The sequence below is a fragment of the Podarcis filfolensis genome (genome assembly GCF_964270895.1).
Source record: "Podarcis filfolensis genome assembly, chromosome: 16".
Taxonomy (NCBI): domain Eukaryota; kingdom Metazoa; phylum Chordata; class Lepidosauria; order Squamata; family Lacertidae; genus Podarcis; species Podarcis filfolensis.
The window spans coordinates 7,926,836-7,953,051 of record NC_139620.1 but is presented as its reverse complement, the minus strand read 5'-3'; the positions used below and the strand labels follow the sequence as shown (position 1 = coordinate 7,953,051).

The 26,216-nt window shown below is 47.7% G+C and overlaps 2 protein-coding genes across 7 annotated transcripts in view; both read right to left on the bottom strand.

The window, feature by feature from the left end:
• Positions 1 to 26,216, bottom strand: part of LOC310751904 (protein S100-A4-like) — a 196,358-nt gene that overhangs the window by 7,889 nt on the left and 162,253 nt on the right. Inside the window, exon 1 of one of the 2 annotated variants that reach the window (XM_083591668.1) lies at positions 9,639 to 10,190. The exons of the other annotated variant lie outside the window; for it this stretch is intronic. The gene's annotated coding sequence lies outside the window, so the exon portion shown is untranslated. Of the gene's footprint in view, positions 1 to 9,638; positions 10,191 to 26,216 lie in introns of those variants that run through there. 2 annotated transcript variants of the gene reach the window in all.
• Positions 754 to 26,183, bottom strand: LOC310751899 (protein S100-A16-like). Of its 5 annotated transcripts, none has more exons than XM_083591660.1 (3): positions 24,243 to 24,428; positions 20,124 to 20,314; positions 754 to 1,920 (listed from the first exon to the last, which is right to left on the bottom strand). In XM_083591660.1, the coding sequence occupies exons 2-3, from the start codon at positions 20,292 to 20,294 to the stop codon at positions 1,807 to 1,809; spliced, it is 285 nt and encodes a 94-aa protein (XP_083447786.1). In that variant the 5' UTR covers positions 20,295 to 20,314; positions 24,243 to 24,428; the 3' UTR covers positions 754 to 1,806. The 5 variants fall into 5 exon arrangements, with proteins under 5 accessions (XP_083447786.1, XP_083447784.1, XP_083447785.1 ...); XM_083591658.1 differs by lacking the exons at positions 754 to 1,920; positions 24,243 to 24,428 and adding exons at positions 17,780 to 17,957; positions 25,999 to 26,183; XM_083591659.1 differs by lacking the exon at positions 754 to 1,920 and adding an exon at positions 17,780 to 17,957 and having other exon boundaries at positions 20,124 to 20,306; positions 24,234 to 24,410.

Genomic DNA, 26,216 nt, shown 5'->3' with positions numbered 1-26,216 from the left:
ACGTGCTTTCGAGCTACTAGGTTGGCAGGAGCAGGGACTGAGCAACGGGAGCTCACCCCGTTGCGGGGATTCGAACCGCCGACCTTCTGATCGGCAAGTCCTAGGCTCTGTGGTTTAACCCACAGCGCCACCCGCATCCCTATGTACTAGGATTAAGCATGCCTAAAATGGCATGTATAGCAGAAAACAACATGCATGTGTTGCATTGTGGGAAGTTCCTTTGCAAAAAAAAGAGAGATTTCCTGTTTGTAACTGAAGGTTACCTGTTGCACCTGGAGCGATCAGAGAAAAGAGAAGCCCTTGGCGGGATGATCCCATTCATCTCTCTCTCTGGCACTCAAGGGAGTTTCAGAAGGCCCTCGACTAGCATTTGGGCTGGGGTGAATTCACTGGTAAATATGCAATAATTGACTGGTTGATTAAAAATATTAATAATTAACCGTGGATTTCAATAACTGGCACTGCAAGCCAAATTCAGCCTGTGAGTTGTAAGGCCTCTCTCTCTCTCCCAAGATCACCCAATGAGCTTTGTGGCCAAGTGGAGATTTGAACCCAGGTCTCCTGGGTGCCAGTCCAATGCTCTAACCACTACACCACCACTGGCTGTTATTTGTTGCACATGCTCCACATGTTCTTAGGTGTCACACACTGAAATTAAAATACTCAATAAATAGAAATAAACAATATAAGAGGGGTGTGCTGGACCAGGCCAAAGGCCCATCCAGTCTAGCATCCTGCTCTAACATAATAAAATAATAATAATAATAATACCTTTATTGTCAATGTACAACATCTGCAGGACCCAAGCACAAGAACACTCTTCCCTCCTGCGGTTTCTAGCAACTTTGTGTGATACAGATAATTTCATTTGGTCTCCCAACCATGATTTTACACCTGCGTTTTACCAAGTTATCTCGGAAACTGGGGTGTGTTTTGTTTTTGTTTTTTAAAATTATTTTTCAATTTTTGAGTATGACAACATTCTTCTTCTTCTTATACAAACATATCCAATCCCAATTTGTTTGACTTCCCCCCACCCCCGGTTTCCAATTTCCCCCCCTTTTCTTCTCCTTGCATATAATTATATTTCTCCAAATAATTTCAACTTCTTTTCCAATCCTAATTCTATTACTCCTTCATAAATGTTACATCAATCCTGCTAACGTTTTAACGTCTTTACAGTGTTCTTTAAAGTAATCTATAATTTTTTTTCCAATTCTTGGTTAATTTTTGGAACAGGATCACGGAGGGCTTATGCGTAGAATATCTCCTTGGTTCAGCAGCCAGAGTTTATTGTGTTTGTAAGAAGGGGGGGGGGAGGAGAGATTTGCACAAATTGTTACCTCCTGTTTGCATTAGGCGAAAAAAATGTGAGTTTGTTTGATAAGGAGGTGGCAGGCTGGGTGAATCACTCTGCACCCATCCAGTTTATAACAGGGAGGCGTAGCCGACATTTGATCCTGGAAGAGACAAGGGGTGGGGGAAAAACCCCACTACACAAAAAAATTATTTGAAGAATCGTTATCCCACCTTTCTGCCAAACAAGGCTCCTAGAACAACCTACGGATCAACACAAAGAAGACAGTGCCCTGCCCTGGGGTTTACAATCCTCAAACAGACATGGCACAAAAGGAAAATGGATTGGGAGGGCGGAGGAAAGAGCAAGATCTGAGTTTACAAGGTTTTCTCATGAGCAGCTGGGGTTGGGCATTTTAAGGCAAGGCGGAAGCAAAGGTTACTGGTATCTCAGCAGAGCTGATAGAATGGCCCTCTTTCCCTTCTCTCCTAGTATCTGCTGGAGATTAATCAAGCGGATGCTGGCAGGTGACAGCTGATGGAGAAAGGAGGCCATTGGAGCTGCCTTCTAGCAGAGATGATGGAGAGATTCTGCTTCTCCCCTCTCGCTCCATCTGCTACAGCCTGATGGATCAGTAGAAAAAAGACAGTCAAGGAACTGAGAAATTGCACAAAACAAATGAAATAAAATCCCTGAAACGAGAAGTAATTGACTATAAATATTATCTTGCAGAAACCAACTAAATAATAAAAATCAACATGAATCAAAAAGCTTAAGGGAAAAAATTTGAAAAACCTAAAATAGAACAAAGCCTTAACGGGATGCCGGCTACAAACCTCGTTTCACTGAACTTTTCAGTTTCCTCAGAAGGAAATAGAAAAATCATAAACTTTATATGACCAAAATTCAAACAAGGGTAGAACCCCCAAAATTCTGATGTATTATGATCCTAGCTCAACCTAGGTAAAGAAAAGTGCAGTAATAAAGGATTGAGGACTCAAAAGTACAATTTCTAATACTGAATTTACAAAAAAAGGTTTGAGAACCTAAACAGCAAGTTTTAAACAAAGCTCAACTTGAAGAAAGCAAAGCGCAATAATAGAGGGTTGAGGACTCAGCTGTGAAAATTCTAGAGCTGCTTTTGCAAAAAGGTTTAAAAACCTAAGTGGCACAAATTCAAGGAAAAGAATACAAGATAAAGCTGTTTTAGATTTTAAACAAACTCAAGACCAGGGCTGAAACGCTCCCATGGTCTAGATGCTACTGCTGGTGTTAAAGACTGCTGACAGGTGACAGCTGATGGAGAAAGGAGGCCATTGGAGCTGCCTTCTAGCGGAGATGATGGAGAGATCCTGCTTCTCCCCTCTCACTCCATCTGCTACAGCCTGATGGATTGGCTGCTCCTTAACGGGAGGGTCACTTTTTCCTAACCCCCACATACCCTCATAGGGGACCTTCTGAGGACTGCAAGACAGGGGTGGGCGGGGCCAGAGGCCACAAAAGTGGGTGGGGCCACAGTGGTGAGTCTCAACTTTTTCATGGGAGGTTTTCTATTGATTTTGCGAAGGTGATGGTGGCGTGAGAGCTCTTTGTGAACTAATATTTCCCCTCCCCGCCCCCGCCTTGTATAACCGTGCCTAATTTTTCTGATTGTTCTAGCTTTCAGAGAACATTCTTTTTCTTTTTTAATTGATCCACACACCTTAAAGAACAGATCTAACCCTCACAGCCTTCTTCTCTGTCACTGAGCTAGCAAATCACCGAGCGACACCACTCCCAAAAGCAAGATACATTAAAAATTCATTTCAGATAATGAATGGATATAATTGAAGGGGGGGCGGAGATTTGATCTGAAGCAGGCTCTGTTCCAAAATTAATCTGGAGTCAATGAACTGAAGAACTGGTTTTGTGGTGATCTGAGGTGTGCGGCGGGTTAACTGATTTGGATGGGGGTCTCGGTTGTCTTGCCACATGTCACTTTTTAATCCTGAAATTTGCATCTATACCTACAAACCAGCGTTTGTACCTTTTTGCATCCCAGATATTTTCCACTGCTTTGCTCCTTCCTGTTTAAATCTTGTGATTTACCGCAAAGGGGAGGGGGGCAGTTTTGCATGGAGGGATAAAAGCTCACTCACTTTCTGTGGAAACCTCAATGCAAATGGAAATGATTGCAGAAAACCCTTCCGTAAGAAAGCAAAGAAGCTGTCCAAGGATGCAAATCAAAGATGCAAATTCATGTTCCCCTTCTTTGGATTCAGAAGTCTGGAGCTGGTACTATGCCAGTCCTGTGTGCAGCCTGGGAGTCATTTTGGACTCACAGCTGTCCATGGAGGCGCAGGTCAATGCTGTGTCCAGGGCAGCTGTCTACCAGCTCCATCTGGTACCCAGGCTGAGCCCCTCCCTGCCCGCAGACTGTCTTGCCAGAGTGGTGCATGCTCTGGTTATCTCCCGTTTGGACTACTGCAATGCGTTCTACGTGGGGCTACCTTTGAAGGTGACCCGGAAACTACAACTAATCCAGAATGAGGCAATTAGACTGGTGACTGGGGGCGGCTGCCGAGACCACATAACACCGGTCTTGAAAGATCTACACTGGCTCCCAGTACGTTTCCAAGAACAATTCAAAGTGTTGGTGCTGACCTTTAAAGCCCCAAATGGCCTCGGTCCTGTATACCTGAAGGAGCGTCTCCACCCCCATCGTTCTGCCCAGACACTGAGGTCCAGCTCCGAGGGCCTTCTGGTGGTTCCCTCGCTGCGAGAAGCTAAGTTACAGGGAACCAGGCAGAGGGCCTTCTCGGTAGTGGCACCCGCCCTGTGGAACGCCCTCCCATCAGATGTCAAAGAGAAAAACAACTACCAGACTTTTAGAAGACATCTGAAGGCAGCCCTGTTTAGGGAAGCTTTTAATGTTTAACAGACTATTGTATTTTAATACAGCGGTACCTCGGGTTACAGATGCTTCAGGTTACAGACACTTCAGGTTACAGACTCCACTAACCCAGAAATAGTACCTTGGATTAAGAACTTTGCTTCAGGATGAGAACAGAAATCGCGTGGCGGCGGCACGGCGGCAGCGGGAGGCCCCATTAGCTAAAGTGGCGTCTCAGGTTAAGAACAGTTTCAGGTTAAGAACGGACCTCCGGAACGAATTAAGTACTTAACCCGAGGTACCACTGTATTCTGTTGGAAGCCGCCCAGAGTGGCTGGGGAAACCCAGCCAGATGGGCGGGAAATAAATAAATAAATAAATAAATAAATATTATTCACCAGTGCACACGAAACCACGAGTCTCCAGGTGTTCAAAAAACCAGTAAGGCGGGATGAATCATGGTAAGGGACATAGCTCAGCGGCAGAGTCTTTGTCTTGTAAGCAGAAGGTCCCAGACTGACATCTTAGACCGCTTCTGCCAGTCAGATCAGACAGTGCTGAGCTAGATGGACCCAATGGTCTGACTCAGTACAAGACAGCTGCCTAGGAACCCACAACCGAGAGCCGCATCCCTTTTTGCAAGCGGCAAGCAAGACTTCCTTCCACACCACTTCCCTCACAGCCTGGCACTCGGCCTCCATGCCAGGGCGTGGCGCCTCGGGGCAAAGGGAGTAGCTCCATCATGAGGAGATGACTCAGCCTTGCAAAACTTTGGGCAGCAGAGACTGAAGGAATTGCTCAGAGGAACACACACACATACACACACACACACTGTAATCGCAGCGCCCATCCCAGCTGCCTGGGGCCCGGCCTGCCACGGGGAAAAGCAACCAAAGCAGCTGCCATCTGGAAAGAGGCAGAAAACTGGACCTGAAACTCGCAGGCTTCAGAAACCTCTGAAGGGATTTCCTGCCCAGCCAGGAAAAACTGAAACCAGCTTTCATTGCAAAGGTTCTGTCGGAGTGGGGACTGCACAAATTCCTCTGTCCCTTCCGCCCAATAAAGAGACAGGGAGCCTTTTCCCATTCAAGGGCCGGATTTCTTCCAAACGAACATTCCAGGGGCCACCTGTGAGTGGCAGATGGATCTGGGGCAAAGGCGGGCAGAGCGAGGGCTGTAAATGTTGCTTGTGTTTCTACCTGCACCTTTCTGCCCTCCGTCCATCCACACAAGAGGCACGGTCAGAGTTCAAGGACACGTCCCAGCAAGGCAGAGATACTTGAGGAGGGTGATGAGGAAGACCACTGAGGGGGGGTGGCCTGGGAAGAGTCCCGAGGGCCAGGCAGAGAGGTCTGGGCCCCCTCCAACACCCGCCCCCCTCGGGCCTGAGCTCCCCTATCCTTGTCTTAGTAGATGAGGAGGAAGTTTGATTTAATTTAATTTTGCTTGACTTCCTTTATCTGGGTTCTGAGTCCCAGCTTAGAGGGCCAGCTTATTCAGAGGTAGACTGCCTCTGCTCCTGGAGACTTTGTCCCTAAATAGCTGGGCTATTAGGGGACGCGGGTGGCGCTGTGGGTTAAACCACAGAGCCTAGGACTTGCCGATCAGAAGGTTGGTGGTTCGAATCCCCGTGACGGGGTGAGCTCCCGTTGCTCAGTCCCAGCTCCTGCCAACCTAGCAGTTCGAAAGCATGTCAAAGTGCAAGTAGATAAATAGGTACCGCTCCGGCGGGAAGGTAAACGGCATTTCCGTGCACTGCTCTGGTTCGCCAGAAGCGGCTTAGTCCTGCTGGCCACATGACCCGAAAGCTGTACGCCAGCTCCCTCGGCCAGTAAAGCGAGATGAGTGCTGCAACCCCAGAGTCGGTCACGACTGGACCTAATGGTCAGGGGTCCCCTTTACCCTTTACCTAGCTGTGCTATTAGCCTAAGCAGAGCTCTGCTGGGTCAGACCAAAGGCCCAACTAGTCAGGCATCTGTCACCCACAGTGCCCCAGTGGGAAGCCCATTGCGTGGCGAGTTACCAACCCTTCCCCCAGGTGGAAATAATGACACAATTATTAAGGTTAATGGGCTAAAAAAGGCCACAACTTTATTGGTTACAGGTGATGAGCGGTATTGGCTTAGGCATTGGACCTAACCGACTGTATCCGACTTCAGCCCGTCTGCTTGAAGTCCAGGAAGGGTTAACCACCAGTAGGGGGAGTCCTGCTGATGCACCAACTAGGAACTCCCCCGGGGTCTCCGATAGGGGGCGTGCCTTGGGCCCTCACCTTCCTAGGCTTCAGACAGGGCTACGCCCCCCGGAATCCTTTAACAGACTACCCTTCAATATGTGGGGCAGGTGATGGCACTACCTCCCCTCTTCCATCTACAAAATAATATCAGTGCCTAACTGCCAATACCCAGAAAGTTATGATGATTTGCTACGAGGGACGTGGGTGGTGCTGTGGGTTAAACCACAGAGCCTAGGACTTGCCGATCAGAAGGTCGGCGGTTCGAATCCCTGCGACGGGGTGAGCTCCCGTTGCTCAGTCCCTGCTCCTGCCAACCTAGCAGTTCGAAAGCACATCAAAGTGCAAGTAGATAAATAGGTACCACTCTGGCAGGAAGGTAAACGGCGTTTCCGTGCGCTGCTCTGGTTCGCCAGAAGCGGCTTAGTCTTGCTGGCCACATGTCCCGGAAGCTGTACGCCGGCTCCCTCGGCCAATAAAGCAAGATGAGTGCCACAACTCCAGAGTTGTCTACGACTGGACCTAATGGTCAGGGGTCCCTTTACCTTTACCTTAGGCGAAAACCAAGTGGCTGGTGCCAATTTGCCAAGTGGGAAAATTCCTACCAGGCCCCTCAATTGGCGACCAACCAAGGTCCATAGCAAGGTCAAGGAACGAAAACCTTATAGGACGGGAGGGTGGGAAAAAGCAGGAACAGCTGGCAGGTGGCAAAGAGGGAAATCCCCAGCCGCGTCCTGCCTTAAATAGGACAGGCCACGCCCCCTGAGCCAGCCGATTGGCCAATCAGGGGGTGACATGGCTGGGAATCCCCCCAATCGCACGGGGCTGGCCTCCGCCCACCCGCATGAGGAGGGGCCGCAACCCCACCTCCTCCTTAGGCAGAAGTGGCTTAAGCATGCGAGCAATCAGCCTCTCCTGCTATTGTCCCCCAGTGATGGGTCTTCAAAGGTAGAGTGCCACTGTCCACGGAGGGTTCATTTAACAATTGTGTCTGGTAATTGTATTGGCACTACCTCCTGATGATCAGTAATAATAATTTTAAAGCTATTGACCATCCCAGCCTCTTGTGGTGGTGAGTTCCACAAGTCAACAGGATTAATTCAAGGGGTGAGATGGGGATGGAATTCTGGCCTAGTCCTAAATCTCATTGCTGCTCGATTTCAACAGTTCAACAAGCCTCAGTACATCTCCACCTGTTGATCTTCTGCTTCTTTTCACAGAACCATAGGAAGGGATACCAAGAGTTATCTAGTCCAGCCCCTGAGACGCAGGAATTCCTGCCGGTGTCTTACAGCGCTGGGCCGCTCCGTAAGTCAAAGCTGCAATTTTATGCCTTTTGAATCTTTTGCCATTCGAAGCTACATTTTTTATGCAGCTTAAACAAATCGATACTTGCGTCTTCTCAAGAGCGCAGTTTAGGGCCGGAGTGTATTTTACCCTTGGATCAAGGCTGCCTGCACAAACTTGCAGACCTTAGTTCTCTGAGCTGCGCACGTGACACAGGCAGCTAGCCATTTATTTAGCTGCGCACGCAGGCACACAACCCCTTTTGTCTTCTTGTCACACTCTGTCCCGTGCCCGGCTCTCGAATCCTCTCTGCCTTTCCCGTCGCCCAGCACATCTGAATAAGCGCCTCCATTGTCCGATGGCCAGTCACCCGTAAAACAGGCCCCGATTTCAGCAGCAAAGACCGGTGACTCCCGAAACAAGCAACCTCAGCCTGGTGGGAAACCACCCACCTTCTGGAACCTTGTCTGAGCCCTGCTCAGAGTAGACCTACTAGGGGCAACGGGCACGGCAAAATCAAGTCAGCGAGGCTCATTTGACAACAGGCGAGAAGCCGAGCTTTCAGTGTCGGTCGGCACGGTCCTGCGGAACTCTCTGCCACTAGAGATTTCTGTGCCAGCTTTTAAATACCTGGCGGAAACTTTTTCTATTCTGCAACTTCGTTCTGCCGGTTAAGAATGCATACATTCTACAAATGGTGAATTAATGCCTGTTTTTATGGTTTTCATACTGCACAGATTGTACCTTTTATTGCTGTAAACAACTTTGATATCTTTTTTTTTTTAAATCCCCAAATGGCATGGTGGATTATTTATATATATATATATATATATATATATATATATAGCAGCTGTTTGGTCTACTCTGAGTAAGAACATAAAGAGTAATAAAGAGTAAGAGCCTTGCTGGGTCAGGGCCTATCTAGTCCAGCATCCTGTTCTCACGGTGGCTAACCAGAAGCCGTTATGAAAAAGCCCGTAAGCAGGATTCGAGTTCAAGAGCAGCCTTTGATAATAAAATTATGATGATAGTGATTATCTGGCAGGACTTAGTGAGTAAGAGGGTTGAATGAATCTTTTAATTTTGTTTTTTCTCAGTTTTTCACCCCCCTCCCCGCATTCTGGTCTTTTCTCCACATTTCCACATCTATCTGTTGTTATTGTTATTTCTGCTGCTGCTGCTATTATTATTATTATTATTATTATTATTATTATTATTAACCAATCCTCATGAAAATTCACCATCGTCTCAGTGCCTCTTCCTCCTGAAAACTCGTGGTGTATTGTTTTGCTTTTTTGTCATTTGTGTGCAGTTTTCCTTAAGATGTACATTATTCCAGTAACATTTCCCCTAAAATAATGGATTCTTCTGCCTCGTTTTCACTGGCAAGCCCATTTTTTTATGCACAAGTAACATTACCCAAGGGACGCGGGTGGCGCTGTGCATAAAACCACAGAGCCTAGGGCTTGCTGATAAGAAGGTCGGCGGTTCGAATCCCCGCAACGGGGTGAGCTCCCGTTGCTCGGTCCCTGCTCCTGCCAATCTAGCAGTTTGAAAGCACATCAAAGTGCAAGTAGATAAATAGGTACCACTCCGGCAGGAAGGTAAACGGCGTTTCCGTGCGCTGCTCTGGTTCGCCAGAAGCGGCTTAGTCATGCTGGCCACATGACCCAGAAGCTGTACGCCGGCTCCCTTGGCCAATAAAGCGAGATGAGTGCCGCAACCCCAGAGTCGGCCACGACTGCACCTAATGGTCAGGGGTCCCTTTACCTTTACCTTTACCTTTAACGTTACCCAGATATATGCATTTTTGTACGCATGATGGGGCGTGGCAAAATTCGAGTAACTGAAATCTTCGGAGGGCGGCTGCTTTTTAGTTTGCCTAGGGTTTCAGAAAGCACAAATTAGGTAAAATTGCCTTTAAATGTGCACCTCATCTACATCCTTACCCCCCTTCTCTCCCCAGACATTGTTAGACGCTGACTCCCAGCAGCTGCAAACTCTTCAGTCCCTTGATGTTTGAATATTTCAGTCTAATCCATAAAAGAACTTCTCAGGGCTAAGCAGAAACAAACCTGCGGCTTTTTCTTATTTCCTTAAATCTGTCACGCATGCATGCAAATTTATGGGCGTGTTCCCATTTCTCGTTTACGGTCTTAAATCAGGCCAGCCAGATCTTGCATTTGGGGTCAGGAAATGGGCAGCCAAACGCCAATTAGAAAATAATTGATCCAGGGGCTGAAGCTGGGGGACAGTTCGCCTCCGCTGCATTTGAATGCTAACAGCGTGATCCTCTAACGTTTACTCACAAGGAAGCCCCACCAAGTTCAGTTGGGGCTGAAGTGTGTTTATGGGATGCCTTTCCCCAAAGTTGGTGCCTTCCAGCTGTTTACAACTACAGCTCAGTCGGTAGAGCATGAGACACTATAACCGTTTAAGGTGGTAACATAGGGATTGACGTCTCTGGTATGAACAAGGTCTTGCCTTTGCTTTCTTAGAACTTCGGCCACCATGGCCAAGAGGATTCGTGGATCTCCTCATCCACACACACACACACTTCTCAGAGTCACCATTCTAATCAGCTGCATGTCTCTTCCCTCTGCATAGGTAAAGGGACCCCTGACCATTAGATCCAGTCGTGACCGACTCTGGGGTTGTGGCGCTCATCTCGCTTTATTGGCCGAGGGAGCCAGCGTACAGCTTCCGGGTCATGTGGCCAGCATGACTAAGCCGCTTCTGGCGAACCAGAGCAGCACACGCAAACGCCGTTTACCTTTCCGCCGGAGCGGTACCTATTTATCTACTTGCACTTTGACGTGCTTTCGAACTGCTAAGTTGGCAGGAGCAGGGCCAGAGCAATGGAAGCTCACCCCGTTGCGGGGATTCAAACCGCCGACCTTCTGATCGGCGAGCCCTAGCCTCTATGGTTTAACCCACAGAGCCACTTGCGTCCCTCCCTCTGCATAGTCTGGTCCAATCCCTCCACTCTTCCGCCAAGTGAGTCAGCTCAACCCAGCAGTGTTCGGAAGGAGAGCAGGATGCCTGGGGAGAGGGAATGACTCATTCGGCAAACACGCACCCTCCTCACGTTGCCAGGAGACCAGTGGGAGGCTCCTCCCCACCTCACTCGTTTTATTTGCAAACAAGGAAGGGGATTTATTTGGTCCCTCGCCGCTAGCCAGGACAAAAGTAAAATAATTTATTATGTATACCCCACCCATCTGGCCAGGCTTCCCCAGCCACTCTGGGCAGCTTCCAACAAAATATTAAAATACAGTAATGCATCAAACATTAAAAGCCTCCCTAAACAGGGCTGCCTTCAGATGTCTTCTAAAAGTCTGGTAGTTGTTGTTCTCTTTGACATCTGGTGGGAGGGCGTTCCACAGGGCGGGTGCCACCACCGAGAAGGCCCTCTGCCTGGTTCCCTGTAGCTTCGCTTCTCGCAGTGAGGGAACCGCCAGAAGGCCCTCAGCGCTGGACTTCAGTGTCCGGGCAGAATGATGGAGGTGGAGACGCTCCTTGAAAGGTTTGGAGGGTGGCAACACGAGAACGGGGCCTTCTCTGCAGTGGCTCCCCCTCTGTGGAATGCTCTCCCCAGGGAACTTCGCCTGGTGCCTTCATTATACACCTTTAGGCACCAGGCAAAAATGTTCCTTTTTAACCAGGCCTTTGGTTGACCTGATTGACAAGCAACAGGTCTGGGGAAACCCCAAAAGTTTGGAGAAGTAATGCCTCTCTGTCAAAAGAAATAAAGCTTTGGGGAAAATAAGAATGTCTCCAGTGAGGAAAAATCTCTCAAATAGCTCTTTGAGGGCTGAGCATAGTCAGTGGGCAGGGCTGACTGATTTATGGTTGACAGGGGTGGGATGGAAGAGCCGGCTGGTGGGAGCAGGAAGGATCGGAGTATCACAGGAAAGAATGTGTGTGTTTGTCTGGTAACCCTAAACAGAGAGACTCCATGCAGCAAAGTTTATTAGCAACTCCCCCATCATGGTCTTCTTTTATGAAGATGGTGATGTATATATTACGATACGCCGAGTCTCGGGACTGGGACTGGCTGATGGGAACTGTAGTATAGCTGGAGGGAATCAGGTTGTCTCAATTGCCCAAGATGTAGAGAGAAAGATTGGGGGCTTTTTTACAGCTCCCTCAACATCACCTCTGGGAGTCGAGTTCAAATCCCTGCTTAGCTCAGGAGGTGACAGGGTAGCCTGTAGCATGTAACAGAGAGCACACCAGGAGTAAACATGCCTCTTCTCCCAGTCTTTGGCTAATTAAACAATCTATATGGCTTGTTAAAACTGCGTCGGCGGAGTTATTGTTTTGTTTGTTATTATGCAGTTTATTATTCTTTGTATTTTTTAAAATAATAATAATAGCTTTTTATTCAAAATTAAAACAAAACATATTATCCAAAAACATATCATCCTTATTCCCCCCCCCCCATTTTTCCTCCCTTCCCCCACAGAACTCACCCCCCCCACCCCCCGACTTCCCTCAGTTCCAGTCTTGGATTTCTCTAAAAATGCTGTTTTCTGCATGTTACACAGTTGTACAGATCCTCAAACTATTTAGCTGATTATTATCAATAAAAAGTTGGTGAATGTTTATTCAAAACCAGCCAAGGAGTCCAGTTCGCTTTGTTGTACTGTGGTTTCTCTTCAGATTGTATACATCTTTCGCCTATTATTTGTTTTTGTTTTTTTAATACTGCAAACCACACCCTGTGATCCTCGGATGAAGGGTGGTATAGAAATTTAGTAAATAAATGAAGAAGCAAGCAAACAAATGAATTTGTAAGGGTGCGAGCGTCTAGCTCTCATTTTAAGAGTTGTTCCAGTGCTGGAAGCCATTTCAGAACTGACGTTGGAATGAGCATCTCAGAGGGAGCGATGGGCTGGCCTGTGCTACCACCTTGTGTTGACCATCGCCCACTACAGGAGTTGTGTGTTTGTGTTTTGTGTGTGTGTGTTTTGCACATTCCATAGGGGAGGCCCTGGGTTTTTTGCCAGCTCCCTCTGCTGCCCTCTGCTGCTCGGGACGCAGAAGCGCATGAACATGCATTTCTGTTCAATGCAGTCGTCGTTCTGGAAAGCTCGTCATTCCGGCTCTCTTAACGGGGCTTAGGAAGGGATGGCCCTGCAGGTGTTCTGGGGCCACATCCCCGATCACGGGCCATCCTGGCTGATGGGTCAGATGGGAGTTGGAGTCAAGCACCACCAGGAGAGTCACAGTTTTGTCCATCTGTTAGTTAGCAATTGTGTGAAAAAAAGGTTCCAGATGTGGGATGGGGAACCTGTGTCCCTCCCCAGATGTTGTTGACCTTTTGGGGCTTCTTAGCTTAGAGAAATGATGAGCAAGAGTCTATAAAAATTATTGTTACAAAAGTCCCTCTCTCTGCTGCAAGAGCCCATGGGGTCCTGGGCACACACATAGGGTCTGTGCTTAATAATAATAATAATAATAATAATAATAATAATAATAATAATATATTATTATTATTTATACCCCTCCCATCTGCCTGGGTTTCCCCAGCCACTCTGGGCGGCTCCCAACAGAATATTAAAAACACAATAAAACACCAAACATTACAAACTTCCCTAAACAGGGCTGCCTTCAGGTGTCTTCTAAAAATCAGGTACAGTCATACCTTGGGTTACAGACGCTTCAGGTTACGCATTTTCGGGATACGGACGTGCCAAAACCTGGAAGTACCGGAACAGGTTAATTCCAGGTTTCGGCGCTCGCGCTTGCGCGTGCACAGAAGCGCTGAATCACAACCCACTCATGCGCAGACGAGGTGCTGCGGGTTGAGGACGCTGCGGGTTGCGGACGTACCTCCCGCACGGATCACGTTCACAACCCAAGCGTCCACTGTAGTTGTTTACTTCCTGGACATCTGATGGGAGGGTGCCACTACCAAGAAGGCTCTCTGCCTGGTTCCCTGTAACTTGGCTTCTCGCAGTGAGGGAACTGCCAGAAGGCCCTCGGAGCTGGACCTCAGCGTCTGGGCTGAACGATGGGGAACTGAGACGCAGCGGAGACTGTTGCGGCTTTAAGAAATACGGTTTATTCACAGATTTACACCTCCAGTCTGCACGACGGGGGTCCAGATCTTACAGCATGGTCATCTCAAGAGGGGTTTGTTCCCCACAGTAGTGTAGCACTTCGCTCCAAAACATCTCCTAATCTTCTTTATTCCGTTTCATTCTAATGGTCCATTCTTTGGATGCTTTTAAGTACTAATTTAATCCCCCCAGCTGTTAGCTAACCTAATGTTGTGTACTAAGCTTGGAAAGTTGAACTATAGGCAGGTAGGAGCCTAGAATGCAACAACCTGATTGGCCTGCAGGAGCAGCCCAATCAGACCCCAGGAGGAAGTTAATCAGCCTATTAGGCCGGCAGGATCCTAGAATGCAGCAACTGATTGGCCTGCAGGAGCAGCCCAATCAGGCTCTAGGAGGGAAGCAGAATCAGCCAATCAGACGGGACTCATTGTGTAAATCATGTAGATAAAGCCTGAGGTTTTGGGGGAATTTCATTCACTGTTTTACGAGCTGCAATAAGGAGCCTGAAATCACTACGCGACCCTTGTTGATTGACTAGGATTAAAGAATGGTACACACTTAGGACATTTACCTAGGTTAATTAACTGTTCGCATGTTCATTGCTGTTGCTCAGAAGTAGGTCAGCGCAGTGGATCTGGATTACATTCTCACGGTCTTTACATATAAACACCGATTAAACCCCTCAGCCCCCTTGCATAACCCCCTTTCTAAGACACATTGAAACTGTCTTAGAACATATTCCAGTTATAACACACAAGCTCTAATTAAATCCTAATATTTACTATACCTAAACATTTAGGGCTGCAGATCGATTCCATTATGCACGTCATGGGGGAAGCGGATAGAGAAAAGATGTTCTTCTCCCTCTCGCTTAACACTAAAACATGTGGAAATCCAGTGAAGGTTTTGGAAGATTAAAAAGGTAAAGGGACCCCTGACCATTAGGTCCAGTTGTGACCGACTCTGGGGTTGCGGCGCTCATCTCGCTTTACTGGCCGAGGGAGCCGGCGTACAGCTTCCGGGTCATGTGGCCAGCAGGACTAAGCCACTTCTGGCAAACCAGAGCAGCGCACGGAAATGCCGTTTACCTTCCCGCCAGAGTGGTACCTATTTATCTACTTGCACTAGCATGCTTTTGAACAGCTAGGTTGGCAGGAGCAGGGACTGAGCAACGGGAGCTCACCCCATTGCGGGGATTCAAACCGCCAACCTTCTGATCTGCAAGTCCTAGGCTCTGTGGTTTAACCCACAGTGCCACCCGCGTCCCATTGTTGGAAGATTAGACACAGATAAAAGAAAAGGGCCACATGAGAAGATGATCTTTTTTCCGTTGCACGTCCAGGGTTTAGATCTAGGATGTTTGCTAGCAGCAAGGCACAGATCCTGGGAGCATCAAAGAGCTGTGGACCCTCCTATGAGAGGCAGGTCCTGCTAGAGGAGACATAGGGCAACAGATGCTTCAGTTCTGCACTGGGACTGAACTGCAACTGGATAAAGGTCCTGGAACGCAGAACATGCCTGCAGTGGCCAGAAAGAAAGATGCCTTTCTTTCTTTCTTTCTTTCTTTCTTTCTTTCTTTCTTTCTTTCTTTCTTTCTTTGCTTGTACAGTGGTACCTCGGTTTACGAACTTAACCCGTTCTGGAAGTCCATTCTTAAACCAAAACCATTCTTAAACCGAGGTGCGCTTTCCCTAATGAGGCCTCCCGCCGCCGGTGCACTTCCACAGTTCAGATTCCATTCTTGTTGTTGTTGTTTAGTCGTTTAGTCGTGTCCGACTCTTCGTGACCCCATGGACCAGAGCACGCCAGGCACTCCTGTCTTCCACTGCCTCCTGCAGTTTGGTCAAACTCGTGTTCGTAGCTTCGAGAACACTGTCCCACCATCTCGTCCTCTGTCGTCCCCTTCTCCTTGTGCCCTCCATCTTTCCCAACATCAGGGTCTTTTCCAGGGAGTCTTCTCTTCTCATGAGGTGGCCAAAGTATTGGAGTCTCAGCTTCAGGATCTGTCCTTCCAGTGAGCACTCAGGGCTGATTTCCTTCAGAATGGAGAGGTTGGATCTTCTTGCAGTTCATGGGACTCTCAAGAGTCTCCTCCAGCACCATTCCATTCCATTCTTAGACCGAGGTAAAGTTTGCACACTTGCGGTTTTGCGGAGTTCGTAAACTGAATCGTTCATAAACAGGGCTGTTCTTAAACCGAGGTACCACTGTACATGCAAGTTATCAGGTCGGCTAGCCCAAGGAGAGTAAGTTCAGAAGGTTGGAGAGAGAGTCTCTTCCATCCTGGCCTGTGCAGGCCACAATGTTAGGGAATGTACTGCTTCTGAAGGAATAGGTAACTCCTGCTTTTAAGAAAGCAAACCAATACACCAACTTGGATTTTCATGCGCAAGGCTCTGTTGTAATACAGTGGTACCTCGGGTTATGTACTTAATTCATTCCAGAGGTCTGTTCTTAACCTGAAATTGTTCTTAACCTGAGGCACCACTTTAGCTAATGGGGCTTTCTGCTGCCACTCCGCCGCCAGCCCACGATTTCTGTTCTCACCCTGAAGCAAAGTTCTTAACCTGAGGTACTATTTCTGGGTTAGCGGAGTCTGTAGCCTGAAGCGTCTGTAACCTGAAGTGTCTGTAACCTGAGGTACCACTGTAAATGGTTTTTTTTTAAGTGCCTGAACTATGGAACTCACTGCCACAAGAGGCAGCAATGGATGACCTTAAAAGAGGATAAGAACATAAGAAGAGGCTGCTGGATCAGGCCAGCGTTCTGTTCTCACGGGGGCCAACCAGATGCCTGTGGGAGGAGAGCGGTGAGCAGGATCCAAGTGCAAGGGCCCCCTCTGCTCCTGAGGTTTCCAGCAACTGGTATTCAGAAACTTTGCTGCCTCTGATCATGGAGGTTGTGCATGGCTTCCTTCTCCTCTAACCCTCGGACATCGAGCTTAACTCGGAGCTGATCAGAGAGGAAGTCACATGACTCTGACACTCAGAGTCCAGTCTTTATTGTCACAGTCTGACAGTCTGGCTGCAGCTCCCCGAGGCGTGGCCAACCCCTCCCTCCAACTGCCCACCACCCTCCTAGACACGGCATCCCGAGTGCAGCTGTCAAGAGGCATTGAACAGACGGACAGGCAGTTTCCACGGACAGGTCCACGTTCCCCATCTTCTGTAGACTTTGACTTCCAGAAGTTCTGCCATTGGGAAATGTCCTGTGCAGCCCGGCCAGTAGGGGGAGCTGGAACGATGGCAAAGTTAAGGCAGGAATGGTGCGGGGGGGCTCGGGGGGGGAGCAGCTGACATGTTCTCTCCTGCGGGCTCTCATTCTCCATCATCCGTCACGCTCCTTTAAAAAAAAATATATTGATTTTAACATATAAACTATAAAATGTACCACAGAACTTATCACTTATACAATCTTTTTAGACTTCCATCAGCACCTCTGATGACCCACCGTTTTAACCACTGCTTATGCATTTCTTAACTTTATATTGCCTTTACATCTCTTAACAAATCATCCTCCCCCTTCTCCATTTTTGCAATACTTGCAATAATACTCCTCACAAAACTTCTTGCAAACCTACAAACTGATCGTCTGCTTCACAAATACTTTTCAAATAGTCCGTAAATTTACTCCAGTCTTCCATGAATTTCTGGTCCCGCCAGTTTCAAATCCTTCCTGTAAGTTTATCTAGTTCTGCATAGTCCATTAACTTCATCCTCCATTCTTCAATCGTCGGTAACTCTTCTTGCTTCCATTTTTGGGCCAATAATATTCTTGCTGCTGTTATTGCATATAAAAAGAGCTTACATTCCTTTCAATTTATATCACTCCCAACAATGCCCAATAGAAATGCTTCTGGTTTCTTTATAAATGTGTATTTCAACATTTTTTTTCATCTCATTATATATCATCTCCCAGAATCATTTCACCTTTTTACATTCCCACTACATGTGATAAAATGTTCCCTCTTTTTCTTTACATTTCCAACATTTATTGCTGACTTTATACATTTTCACTAACTTAACAGGTGTAATATACCATCTATCATCCGTCACGGCCCTATACCTGTTGCTTCACGTGCAAAAGTTGGTTGATGATGCCACCGATCAGCCTCCAATATTCATCAAAGCTCATCTTCCCATCCTCGTCCAAATCCATGTCAGCAAACATTTCTTGGGCGGCAGTCTTGCTGTCGGTGTTCTGGATGGGAGTGACAGGGAAGGAGCAGGGAGGAGAAGGAACGAAACTAGTGAGAAAAGCAGGAATGGAAGACCTAACGCCTAAGGGTATGGAAAACCTCCCACTCCCCGCTACAAATAAAATACAATTACATTCAGACCTAGGGTTACAGACGCTTCAGGTTGCGTTTTTTCAGGTACTGGAACGGCTTACGTCCGGGTTTCGGCAGTCGCGCATGCGCAGAAGAGCTAAATTGTGCTTTGCGCATGCGCAGAAGCGCCAAATCGCAACCCGCTCGTGCGCAGACGCCCAGCTGCAGGTTGCGGCTGCTGCGGGTTGCGAACATGCATCCTGCACGGATCACGTTTGCAACCCGAGTGTCCACTGTAATCAAACATTTTCCAGCATACATTCACTGTTAAAAGTCGACTTTCCTCCCTCCCTCCCATGGTTTTCTCCTGGTTATCTTTAGCTGCTGTATATTATAATTATAACTTCTTCCAGTTGTACCTTGGAAGGCGAACGGAATCCGTTCCGGAAGTCCGTTCAACTTCCAAAACATTTGGAAACCAAAAGCGTGGCTTCTGATTGGCTGCAGGAAGCTCCTGCAGCCAATCAGAAGCTGTGGAAGCCATGCTGGACGTTCGGCTTCTGAAAATAGTTTGCAAACTGGAACACTGACTTCCGGGTTTGCGGCGTTCGGGAGCCCAAACGTTCGGGAACTAAGCTGTTCCAAAACCAAGGTACAACTGTATTCTCAAAGTAACTTTTACTGCTGAACTTACTCCAAACCTGCTAGTGTGATAACGTGTTTACAATTTTTTTTAAACAATCTACAAACATTTTCCAACCCTCCTTGAAAGCTGTTTCATATTTTTCTCTGATTTTACTAGTTAAAACTTGCTAATTGTGCATATTCCATCCATTTCAACTGCTCTTTGGTGCATCTGATGCAGTTAACCCTAAAATAAAAGATTCCGGTCTTTTGGGGGAGAGATCTCTTAATTATTATTTTTATCTCATTGTATATCATCTCCCAATATCCCATACAAGTCCACCACATATGATAAAATGTACCTTTTATTTCTTTACATTTCCAACATGTACCTCATTCTGACTTATACATTTTAGCCAATTTACTTGGTGTCAAGTACCATCTATAAATCATTTTCATATAATTTTCTCTCAAAGCATAACATGCTGTAAACTTCATACCTGTTTTCCACAACTTCTCCCATGGATCTAAATCTGTGTTGTGATCTACACCTCTAGCCCACGGAATCATGGCAGATTTAACCATTTCATCTTTTGTTTCCCATTCTAACAGTATCTTATACATCCTAGAAATTAGTTTTTCTCTATTTTCTACTAGTTCCCTCTCAAACTGGGAACTTTGGTCCATAAACCTGTGTTCCTTGTTGCCTTTAAACACTTCGTTCAACCCATCACATAGTTTCTGACTTCCTCTAGTTTCTTCAGTTTTACTTCTTGGTTGGTAAAGTCGAAAACGTCCAAAATATTAAGTTTTTTCAACGAGATTGCTTCTATAGCTGAGAGCCATAGAGGTGTTTTACTTTCCAAAAGGAAATTCTTTCTAATAACATGGCTCAAATGTTCTTATGTATTCTAGCATTGTCATACTATAGACCTGCATGCCAACCAAACTTAATACCATAGCCCTCCAAGTCCAACAACTGTTTTCCAACACAATCCATTCTTTTAACCAACATAGACAGGCTGCTTCATAATATAAATGAAAATCTGGTCGGGAAAAGCCACCTCTTCCTTTAGCATCTATCAAAATTTTATATTGTATTATCCGTTTCTTCCCCTGCCAGACAAATCTAGGGATTTCTTTTTGCCATTCTTTAAAGCAGCCCGTGTTATTAACAACTGGTGCAGTTTGAAATGAAAACAACATTTTTGGTAATCCATTCGTTTTCATGGCTGAAATTCTTCCCAACAAAGAGAGTTTCGCTCCCCACCCCCCATATTTCCAAATCTTTAAAAAATTTCTTTCCATACTTTAACATAGTTGTCTTGGAATATATTGGGGTCCTTTGCTGTCAGCCTAGATCTCTCTGCCTCAAATCCTGGCAAGCTGCTGCCAGTCAGTGCTGGAAATACTTAGCTAGATGAGGAAGCATGTTCTGTAGCCACCACCACCACTACTGCCCTTCGCCTCACCGACAGCATGTGGCTGAGCTCCTCGTTGAGCATCTTCCCGAAATTCTCCTTGCTGATCTTGCCCTGTTTCCCGAAAAAGTATCTGAGGAAAAAGGACTTCTCGGCGTATTTGTCGTAGTTCCTCACTAGCGTCAGGAGGGCTTCTTCCAGTTCGGAGAGGTTGCCGGCCATGGCCTCTCCTCCCTTGGCTCCTAGAAGAGAAGAAGAGGCGTTTGGATTTGATATCCTGCCTTTCACTCCCTTTAAGGAGTCTCAAAGCGGCTAACATTCTCCTTTCCCTTCCTCCCTAACAACAAACACTCTGTGAGGTGAGTGGGGCTGAGAGACTGCAGAGAAGTGTGACTAGCCCAAGGTTACCCAGCAGCTGCATGTGGAGGAGCGGAGACGCGAACCCAGTTCCCCAGATTACAAGACTACTGCTCTTAACCACTACACCATACTGGCTCTCCGCTCTAGAAAAAGAGCGGAGGTGCGTCACTCACCAGCAGCATCCCTCCCCACTTCATGCGCAGGACATGTGTGGTGTAGTGGCTGGAGGGTCGGCGCAGGACCTGGGAGAGATCTGGGTTCGAATCCTCCTTGTGGCCATGAAGTTGCTTGGCTGCCCTTGGGCCAACTGCAATCTCTCCGCCTAACCTACCGTATTCTTCGCTCCATAAGACGCACCAGACCATAAGGCGCACCTACCGTATTTTTCGCTCTATAGGATGCACCAGACCATAGGACGCACCGGACCATAGGAGGGGGAGAACGGGGGGGGGGGGAATTCTCCCCCTCTCTGTTCAGCGCCCCTTCAGCGAAGCGGCAGGAGAAACGGAACCCCTTCCATTTCTCCTCCCGCTTCGCTGAAGGGGCGCTGGGCAGAGAGGGAAAACTGTGCAGCGCCTCTCCAGCGAAGCGAAGCCTGGAGAGCAAGAGGGATTGGTGTGCACCGACCCCTCTTGCTCTCCAAGCTTCAGGCAGCTATCCGCAAGCCGCTGCTCCTGCTGCTCTCCAAAGGCTTGCGGATAGCTGCCTGAAGCCAACGGAGTGCAGCGGAAGTTCCCGCTGTGCTCCGGGGGCTTCAGGCAGCTTCAGTGAAAGCAACGCAAAGCCTCCAGAGAACGGGGGGAGCTCTCCCTCTGCGCTTCGGAGGCTTCGCGTTGCTATTGCTGAAGCCAAGGAGCCTGCATTCGCTCCATAAGACGCACACACATTTCCCCTTACTTTTTAGGAGGGGGAAGTGCATCTTATAGAGCGAAAAATACGGTACTTCGCAGGGCTGTTGTGAGGATAAAATGGAGAAGAAGAGAAGCCTATAGTCCGTCCTGATCTCTTTGGAGAAAAAGGGAATATAAATAATAGAATCACGGAATTGTAGAGTTGGAAGGGACCCCGGCGGTCATCTAGCCCAACCCCAGGCAATGCAGGAATCTCGACTAGATCATACATGACAGGTGGTCAGCCAAGCTCTGGTTAAAGACCTCCAAGGAAAGAGAGCCCACTATCTCTTATAGGAGACCATTCCTCTGTCAAAATGCTCTTATAAATAAATAAAAATATTATTATTATTATCATGGAATGGGACATCAGGAGAATTTTGGAGGGTATGCAAGGTTACCCTTTTGCTGTGAGATCGCCCTTACTTCTTCCCACCCACCCACTTGGACATACGTATTTTTCGCTCCATAAGACACACTTTTTTCCTCTTAAAATCTAAGGGGAAATGTCTGTGCGTCTTATGGAGCGAATGTGTGGTCCCTGGGGCTGGCGGTGGGGGAAAGCTGCACAGCGCTCCCTCTAGCTGTTTTAGCTTCTGCCTTAGCGGCGCAAAGCCTCCGCAGTGCAGTGGGGAATCTTCATCCCACTGCCCTGGGGAGGCTTCATGCGGCTATCCCTGGCTTTTGCGGGAGGTGGGGGAAAGGACAGAGCGAGGCTCTCTCACTTCCCCTACCTCCCGCAAAAGCCCCCAAGAGCCGCATATTTTTTTCCTTGAATTCCCCCCCCCAAAGTAGGTGTGCCCTATGGTCAGGTGCGCCTTATGGAGCGAAAAATACAGTACCTCTAGGTTTGATGCACATGGGGGCTGGCTCTCTGCAGGAAGCGAGACTTGGGAAATTTTCATGAGGACTTTTTAAAAAATGCAAATTTCTGCAGAAATTTGGAGAACTGGATTTAAGTTTGGGGGGAGAGGGAACGAGAAACTGAAAGGAGCTAAACTGCCAGACCCTTCCCTTCCTAGCTAGGACAGGGAAAATCTCTCACGTTGAGGTTCTCATTTTTCCAGTCTTAAGTCCAGTTCTCCACATCAGTTTGCAATGTATTTCTTTAAAGTCCTCATGGAAATTGCACCAGCGTTTCTGTGCAAAGTTCTCCCGCTAGGTACAGGTTTGAGATGGAATCATGTGCCTGATGCGCACACATTTCTGCGGAACGATGGAGGTTCGTTTTTGCAAGTTGATGCCTTTGGCTACACCCTTCTGCACTTGCCCCTTGGCACACTGCGAAATTCAGAGATGTGAGAATTCGGAAGAATGGCTACCAAATCAGGTTGCTCACAAACCATTGACCCAGCGGTGGTATTCTTGCTAGGAATGTAGAACTAAGTGTGCCATGATGGGATCCAGCTGAGAACACTTTTGATGCTCTTAACCAAAGTGGAGAAGTGGAAAGAGCGCAGCCCAGTGGTGAATCACGTGTTTTGCACGCAGAAGGGCCTAGATTCAACCCCCTGAATCTCCAAGTAGGCACGAGAGCGAATCCTGCCTGAAATCTCCGAGAGCCTCTCCCAGTCAGTGTGGACAGCACTAATGCCCTGACTCAAGTGTTTGGCAGCTTGCTCTGTTCCTATCTTAACCGGCCCTTTCTTCACAACCATGAGGACTGGCGCCTTACTTTATCAATAGGGCAATTTTGTTTTATTTTTGTTACATGTACAGTCGTATCCCGGATCTCAAATGCCTTGGCTCCCAAACAAATTGGCTCATGAATGATTGAAACCTGGAAGTGAGTGTTCCAGTTTTCGAACAATTTTCAGAAGCCTAACGTCTGGCATGGCTTCCATGGTTTCCGATTGGCTGCAGGAGCTTCCTGCATCCAATCGGAACCCGCGCTTTGGTTTCCGAACGTTTTGGAAGTCGAACGGACTTCTGGAAGGGATTCCGTTCGACTTCCAAGATACGACTGTATATACATACCACCTTTTCCTCCAAGGAGCTCAAAATGGGGTACCTGTTTCTCCCTTCCTCGTTTTATCTGTACAACAGCACTGCAAGGTGTCTGTGGCTAATTTGCAGATCACATCCTTCCCGTGTGGAAGGTTGGATCCCCAGAATCTCCAGGCAGGGCTGGGAGAGGGAGCGAGACTAACTTCCAGAGACCCTGGAGTGCAGCTGCCAGCCCATGCAGGGCTCACTGAGCTAGATAGACCGATGTCAGACAGAGATGAGTTAGTGGGGAATCCTTCGCCTTGTGTCAACTTAACTCACCTCGGTGGGCCTAGGGAATACCAATGAGGCAATTATATAAGATTGGTGTTAGCCCAACTCAGTGGCTTGGCAAGGTAAAGGGACCCCTGACCGTTAGGTCTAGTCGTGGCCGACTCTGGGGTTGCGGCGCTCATCTCGCTTTATTGCCGAGGGAGCCGGCATACAGCTTCCGGGTCATGTGGCCAGCAGGACTAAGCCACTTCTGGCGAACCAGAGCAGCGCACAGAAACACCGTTTACCTTCCCGCTGGTGTGGTACCTATTTATCTACTTGCACTTTGACATGCTTTTGAACTGCTAGGTTAGCAGGAGCAGGGACCGAGCAACAGGAGCTCACCCCGTTGCAGGGATTCGAACCGCCGACCTTCTGATCGGCAAGTCCTAGGCTCTGTGGTTTAACCCATCCCTGGCTTGGCAAGACCCTTCCCCAAACACCAGATCTGAGTTCTTCATTCCCGATTCCTTCCCCCTCCCTCCCGCCTCTTTTATACCAGATGTTTTCCCTTCTGTGGAGTCATTTCTTTGGCATGCCGGCGGGACAATGGCCTGCAGAGGCACGTCCTTTAGCTCAGAGTTTGAAAGAAAGTTTTGCATTTCACCCTTTCCGGCCCGCCAATAAGCGAACGGACAGCGGCATGTTGAACATTCCTTACCTTGCAGAATTGCCGAGTGTGTGGCGTGTTGGCCAAAGAAATCTGGGTCTGTCTGTCTGTCTCAGTCCTGTTCCCCCAGTGCTTTGTCAGAGTGGGGGGTTCTATGAGATTAGGCACCTCCCAGCTCCAGTTTAGGTACCTACGTCACGAGGCCGGCTCCCATTTCCTTTTAAAGAGGAACATTCCCTCCCACTCCCCCTTTCCCCAGACACTCCCTTTGGGACTTTTCCTCTGAATAGTACTGCACGGCCCACCTGGCACTGGGATCAGGAAGCAAGTCAGAAACCAAGGCCGTTGCAAAATCAGAAAATCCTGTGCTCAAAGGCAACTGCACTGGCTGCTGATTTGCTACAAGCTGGGACAAGTTCAAGGTGTTGTTGTTAGTAAATAAAGCCCTTAACATCTTGGGACCAGTTCACCCGCGAGATTGCCTTGCCCCACGGCAGGCAAGTGGGGCCACATAAGACCCATTCCATCTTTGGAAGAAATCAATATTTTAGTGTGCCTATTGCTATCTCTGAATTCTATTTTGGGCACCTGCTGAAATCATGCTGATCTTTTGACAAGCCTACCTACATGTTAAGAAAGTTGGTGCAAATTTTGATCTGGATTTAATTTGCTGAAGTTTTAAATTATCGCCATTAATTATTATTGGTGATTTTTTTTTTTTTGTAAGTCGCTTTGACTTTTTTTAAAAAAACAAACAAACAGTCAAGTGGTGAATAAACTTTTGTGAAACAAAGAAATATAGAAGAATTGGGCTTTCTCATTCTTCCTGCTGGAAATACAGAGTAAGGAATCTCAGCTAAAGCATCCATGAGAGATGGCCCTCCAACCGCTTCTTTAAAAATCTCCAAGGTTTTTGGAGACTATTCCATTGTTGAACAGCTCTTACTGTCGGAAGGTGGGAAGGTAAATGATGTTTTTGTGCGCTCTGGTTTCCGTCACGGTGTTCTGCTGCACCAGAAGCGGTTTAGTCCTGCTGGCCACATGACCTGGAAAGCTGTCTGTGGACAAACACCGGCTCCCTCAGCCTGAAAGCAAGATGAGCGCCACAACCCCATAGTCGCCTTTGACTGGACTTAACCACCCAGAGGTCCTTTACCTTACACACTGTACAGCAACACAAATATTATTTTGCTAAAATGTGGATAGCAATACATACATATACATCATATACATCTACATATACATATACATATATATCCTCTTTTAAGTTTCATGGGGTCTAAACCACTGAGCCTCTTGGGCTTCCTGATCAGAAGGTCAGCGGTTTGAATCCCCATAACAGGGTGAGCTCCTGTTGCTCTGTCCCATCTCCTGCCAACTTAGCAGTTTGAAAGCACACCAGTGCAAGTAGATAAATAGGTACCATCGTGGCGGGAAGATAAACGGTGTTTCCATGCGCTCTGACACTCATCACGGTCCTCCATGCACCAGTAGCGGTTTAGTCATGCTGGCCACGTGACCTGGAAAGCTGTCTGTGGACAAACGCCGGTTCCCTCAGCCTTAAAAGCGAGATGAGTGCCACAACCCCATAGTTGCCTTTGACTGGACTTAACCATCCAGGGGTCTTTTACCGTTTGCAGCCCCTATTACCATTTATTACCATTCTGATCGGCAAGCCCTAGGCTCTGTGGTTTAGACTACAGCGCCACTTGCGTCCCTAGCATTTTGTCATAGGGTCCTCTAAAGGAAGCCTTTCCGCACCTACATGATAAGCAAACGGGCTGCCACCTCCTGGGCATTTCCTTACCTTGCAGAACGGCGGTTTGTGTGGTGTGCGTTACGTCGGCCAAAGACTCCTGCACCCGTCCCTCTGTCTGTCTGTCTGTCTGTCTGTCTGTCTGTCTCGTCAGCGTTTGCTAGAGGAAGGCTAGAGGAGATTGGCCGCCTCAAACCTCTCACCCAGCACCTGTGCCATGAGGCTGGCTCCAACTTCCTTTGAAAGAGAAAAATTCCCTCCCTGCTCTT

Excerpts from the sequence above, each read along its gene's own strand:
- LOC310751899 (XM_083591658.1), bottom strand. The coding sequence starts at position 20,294 with ATGGCCGGCAACCTCTCCGAACTGGAAGAAGCCCTCCTGACGCTAGTG. Across the intron at positions 17,958-20,123 it reads AGCTCAGCCACATGCTGTCG|AACACCGACAGCAAGACTGC; the intron begins GTGAGGCGAAGG and ends ACTCCCATCCAG.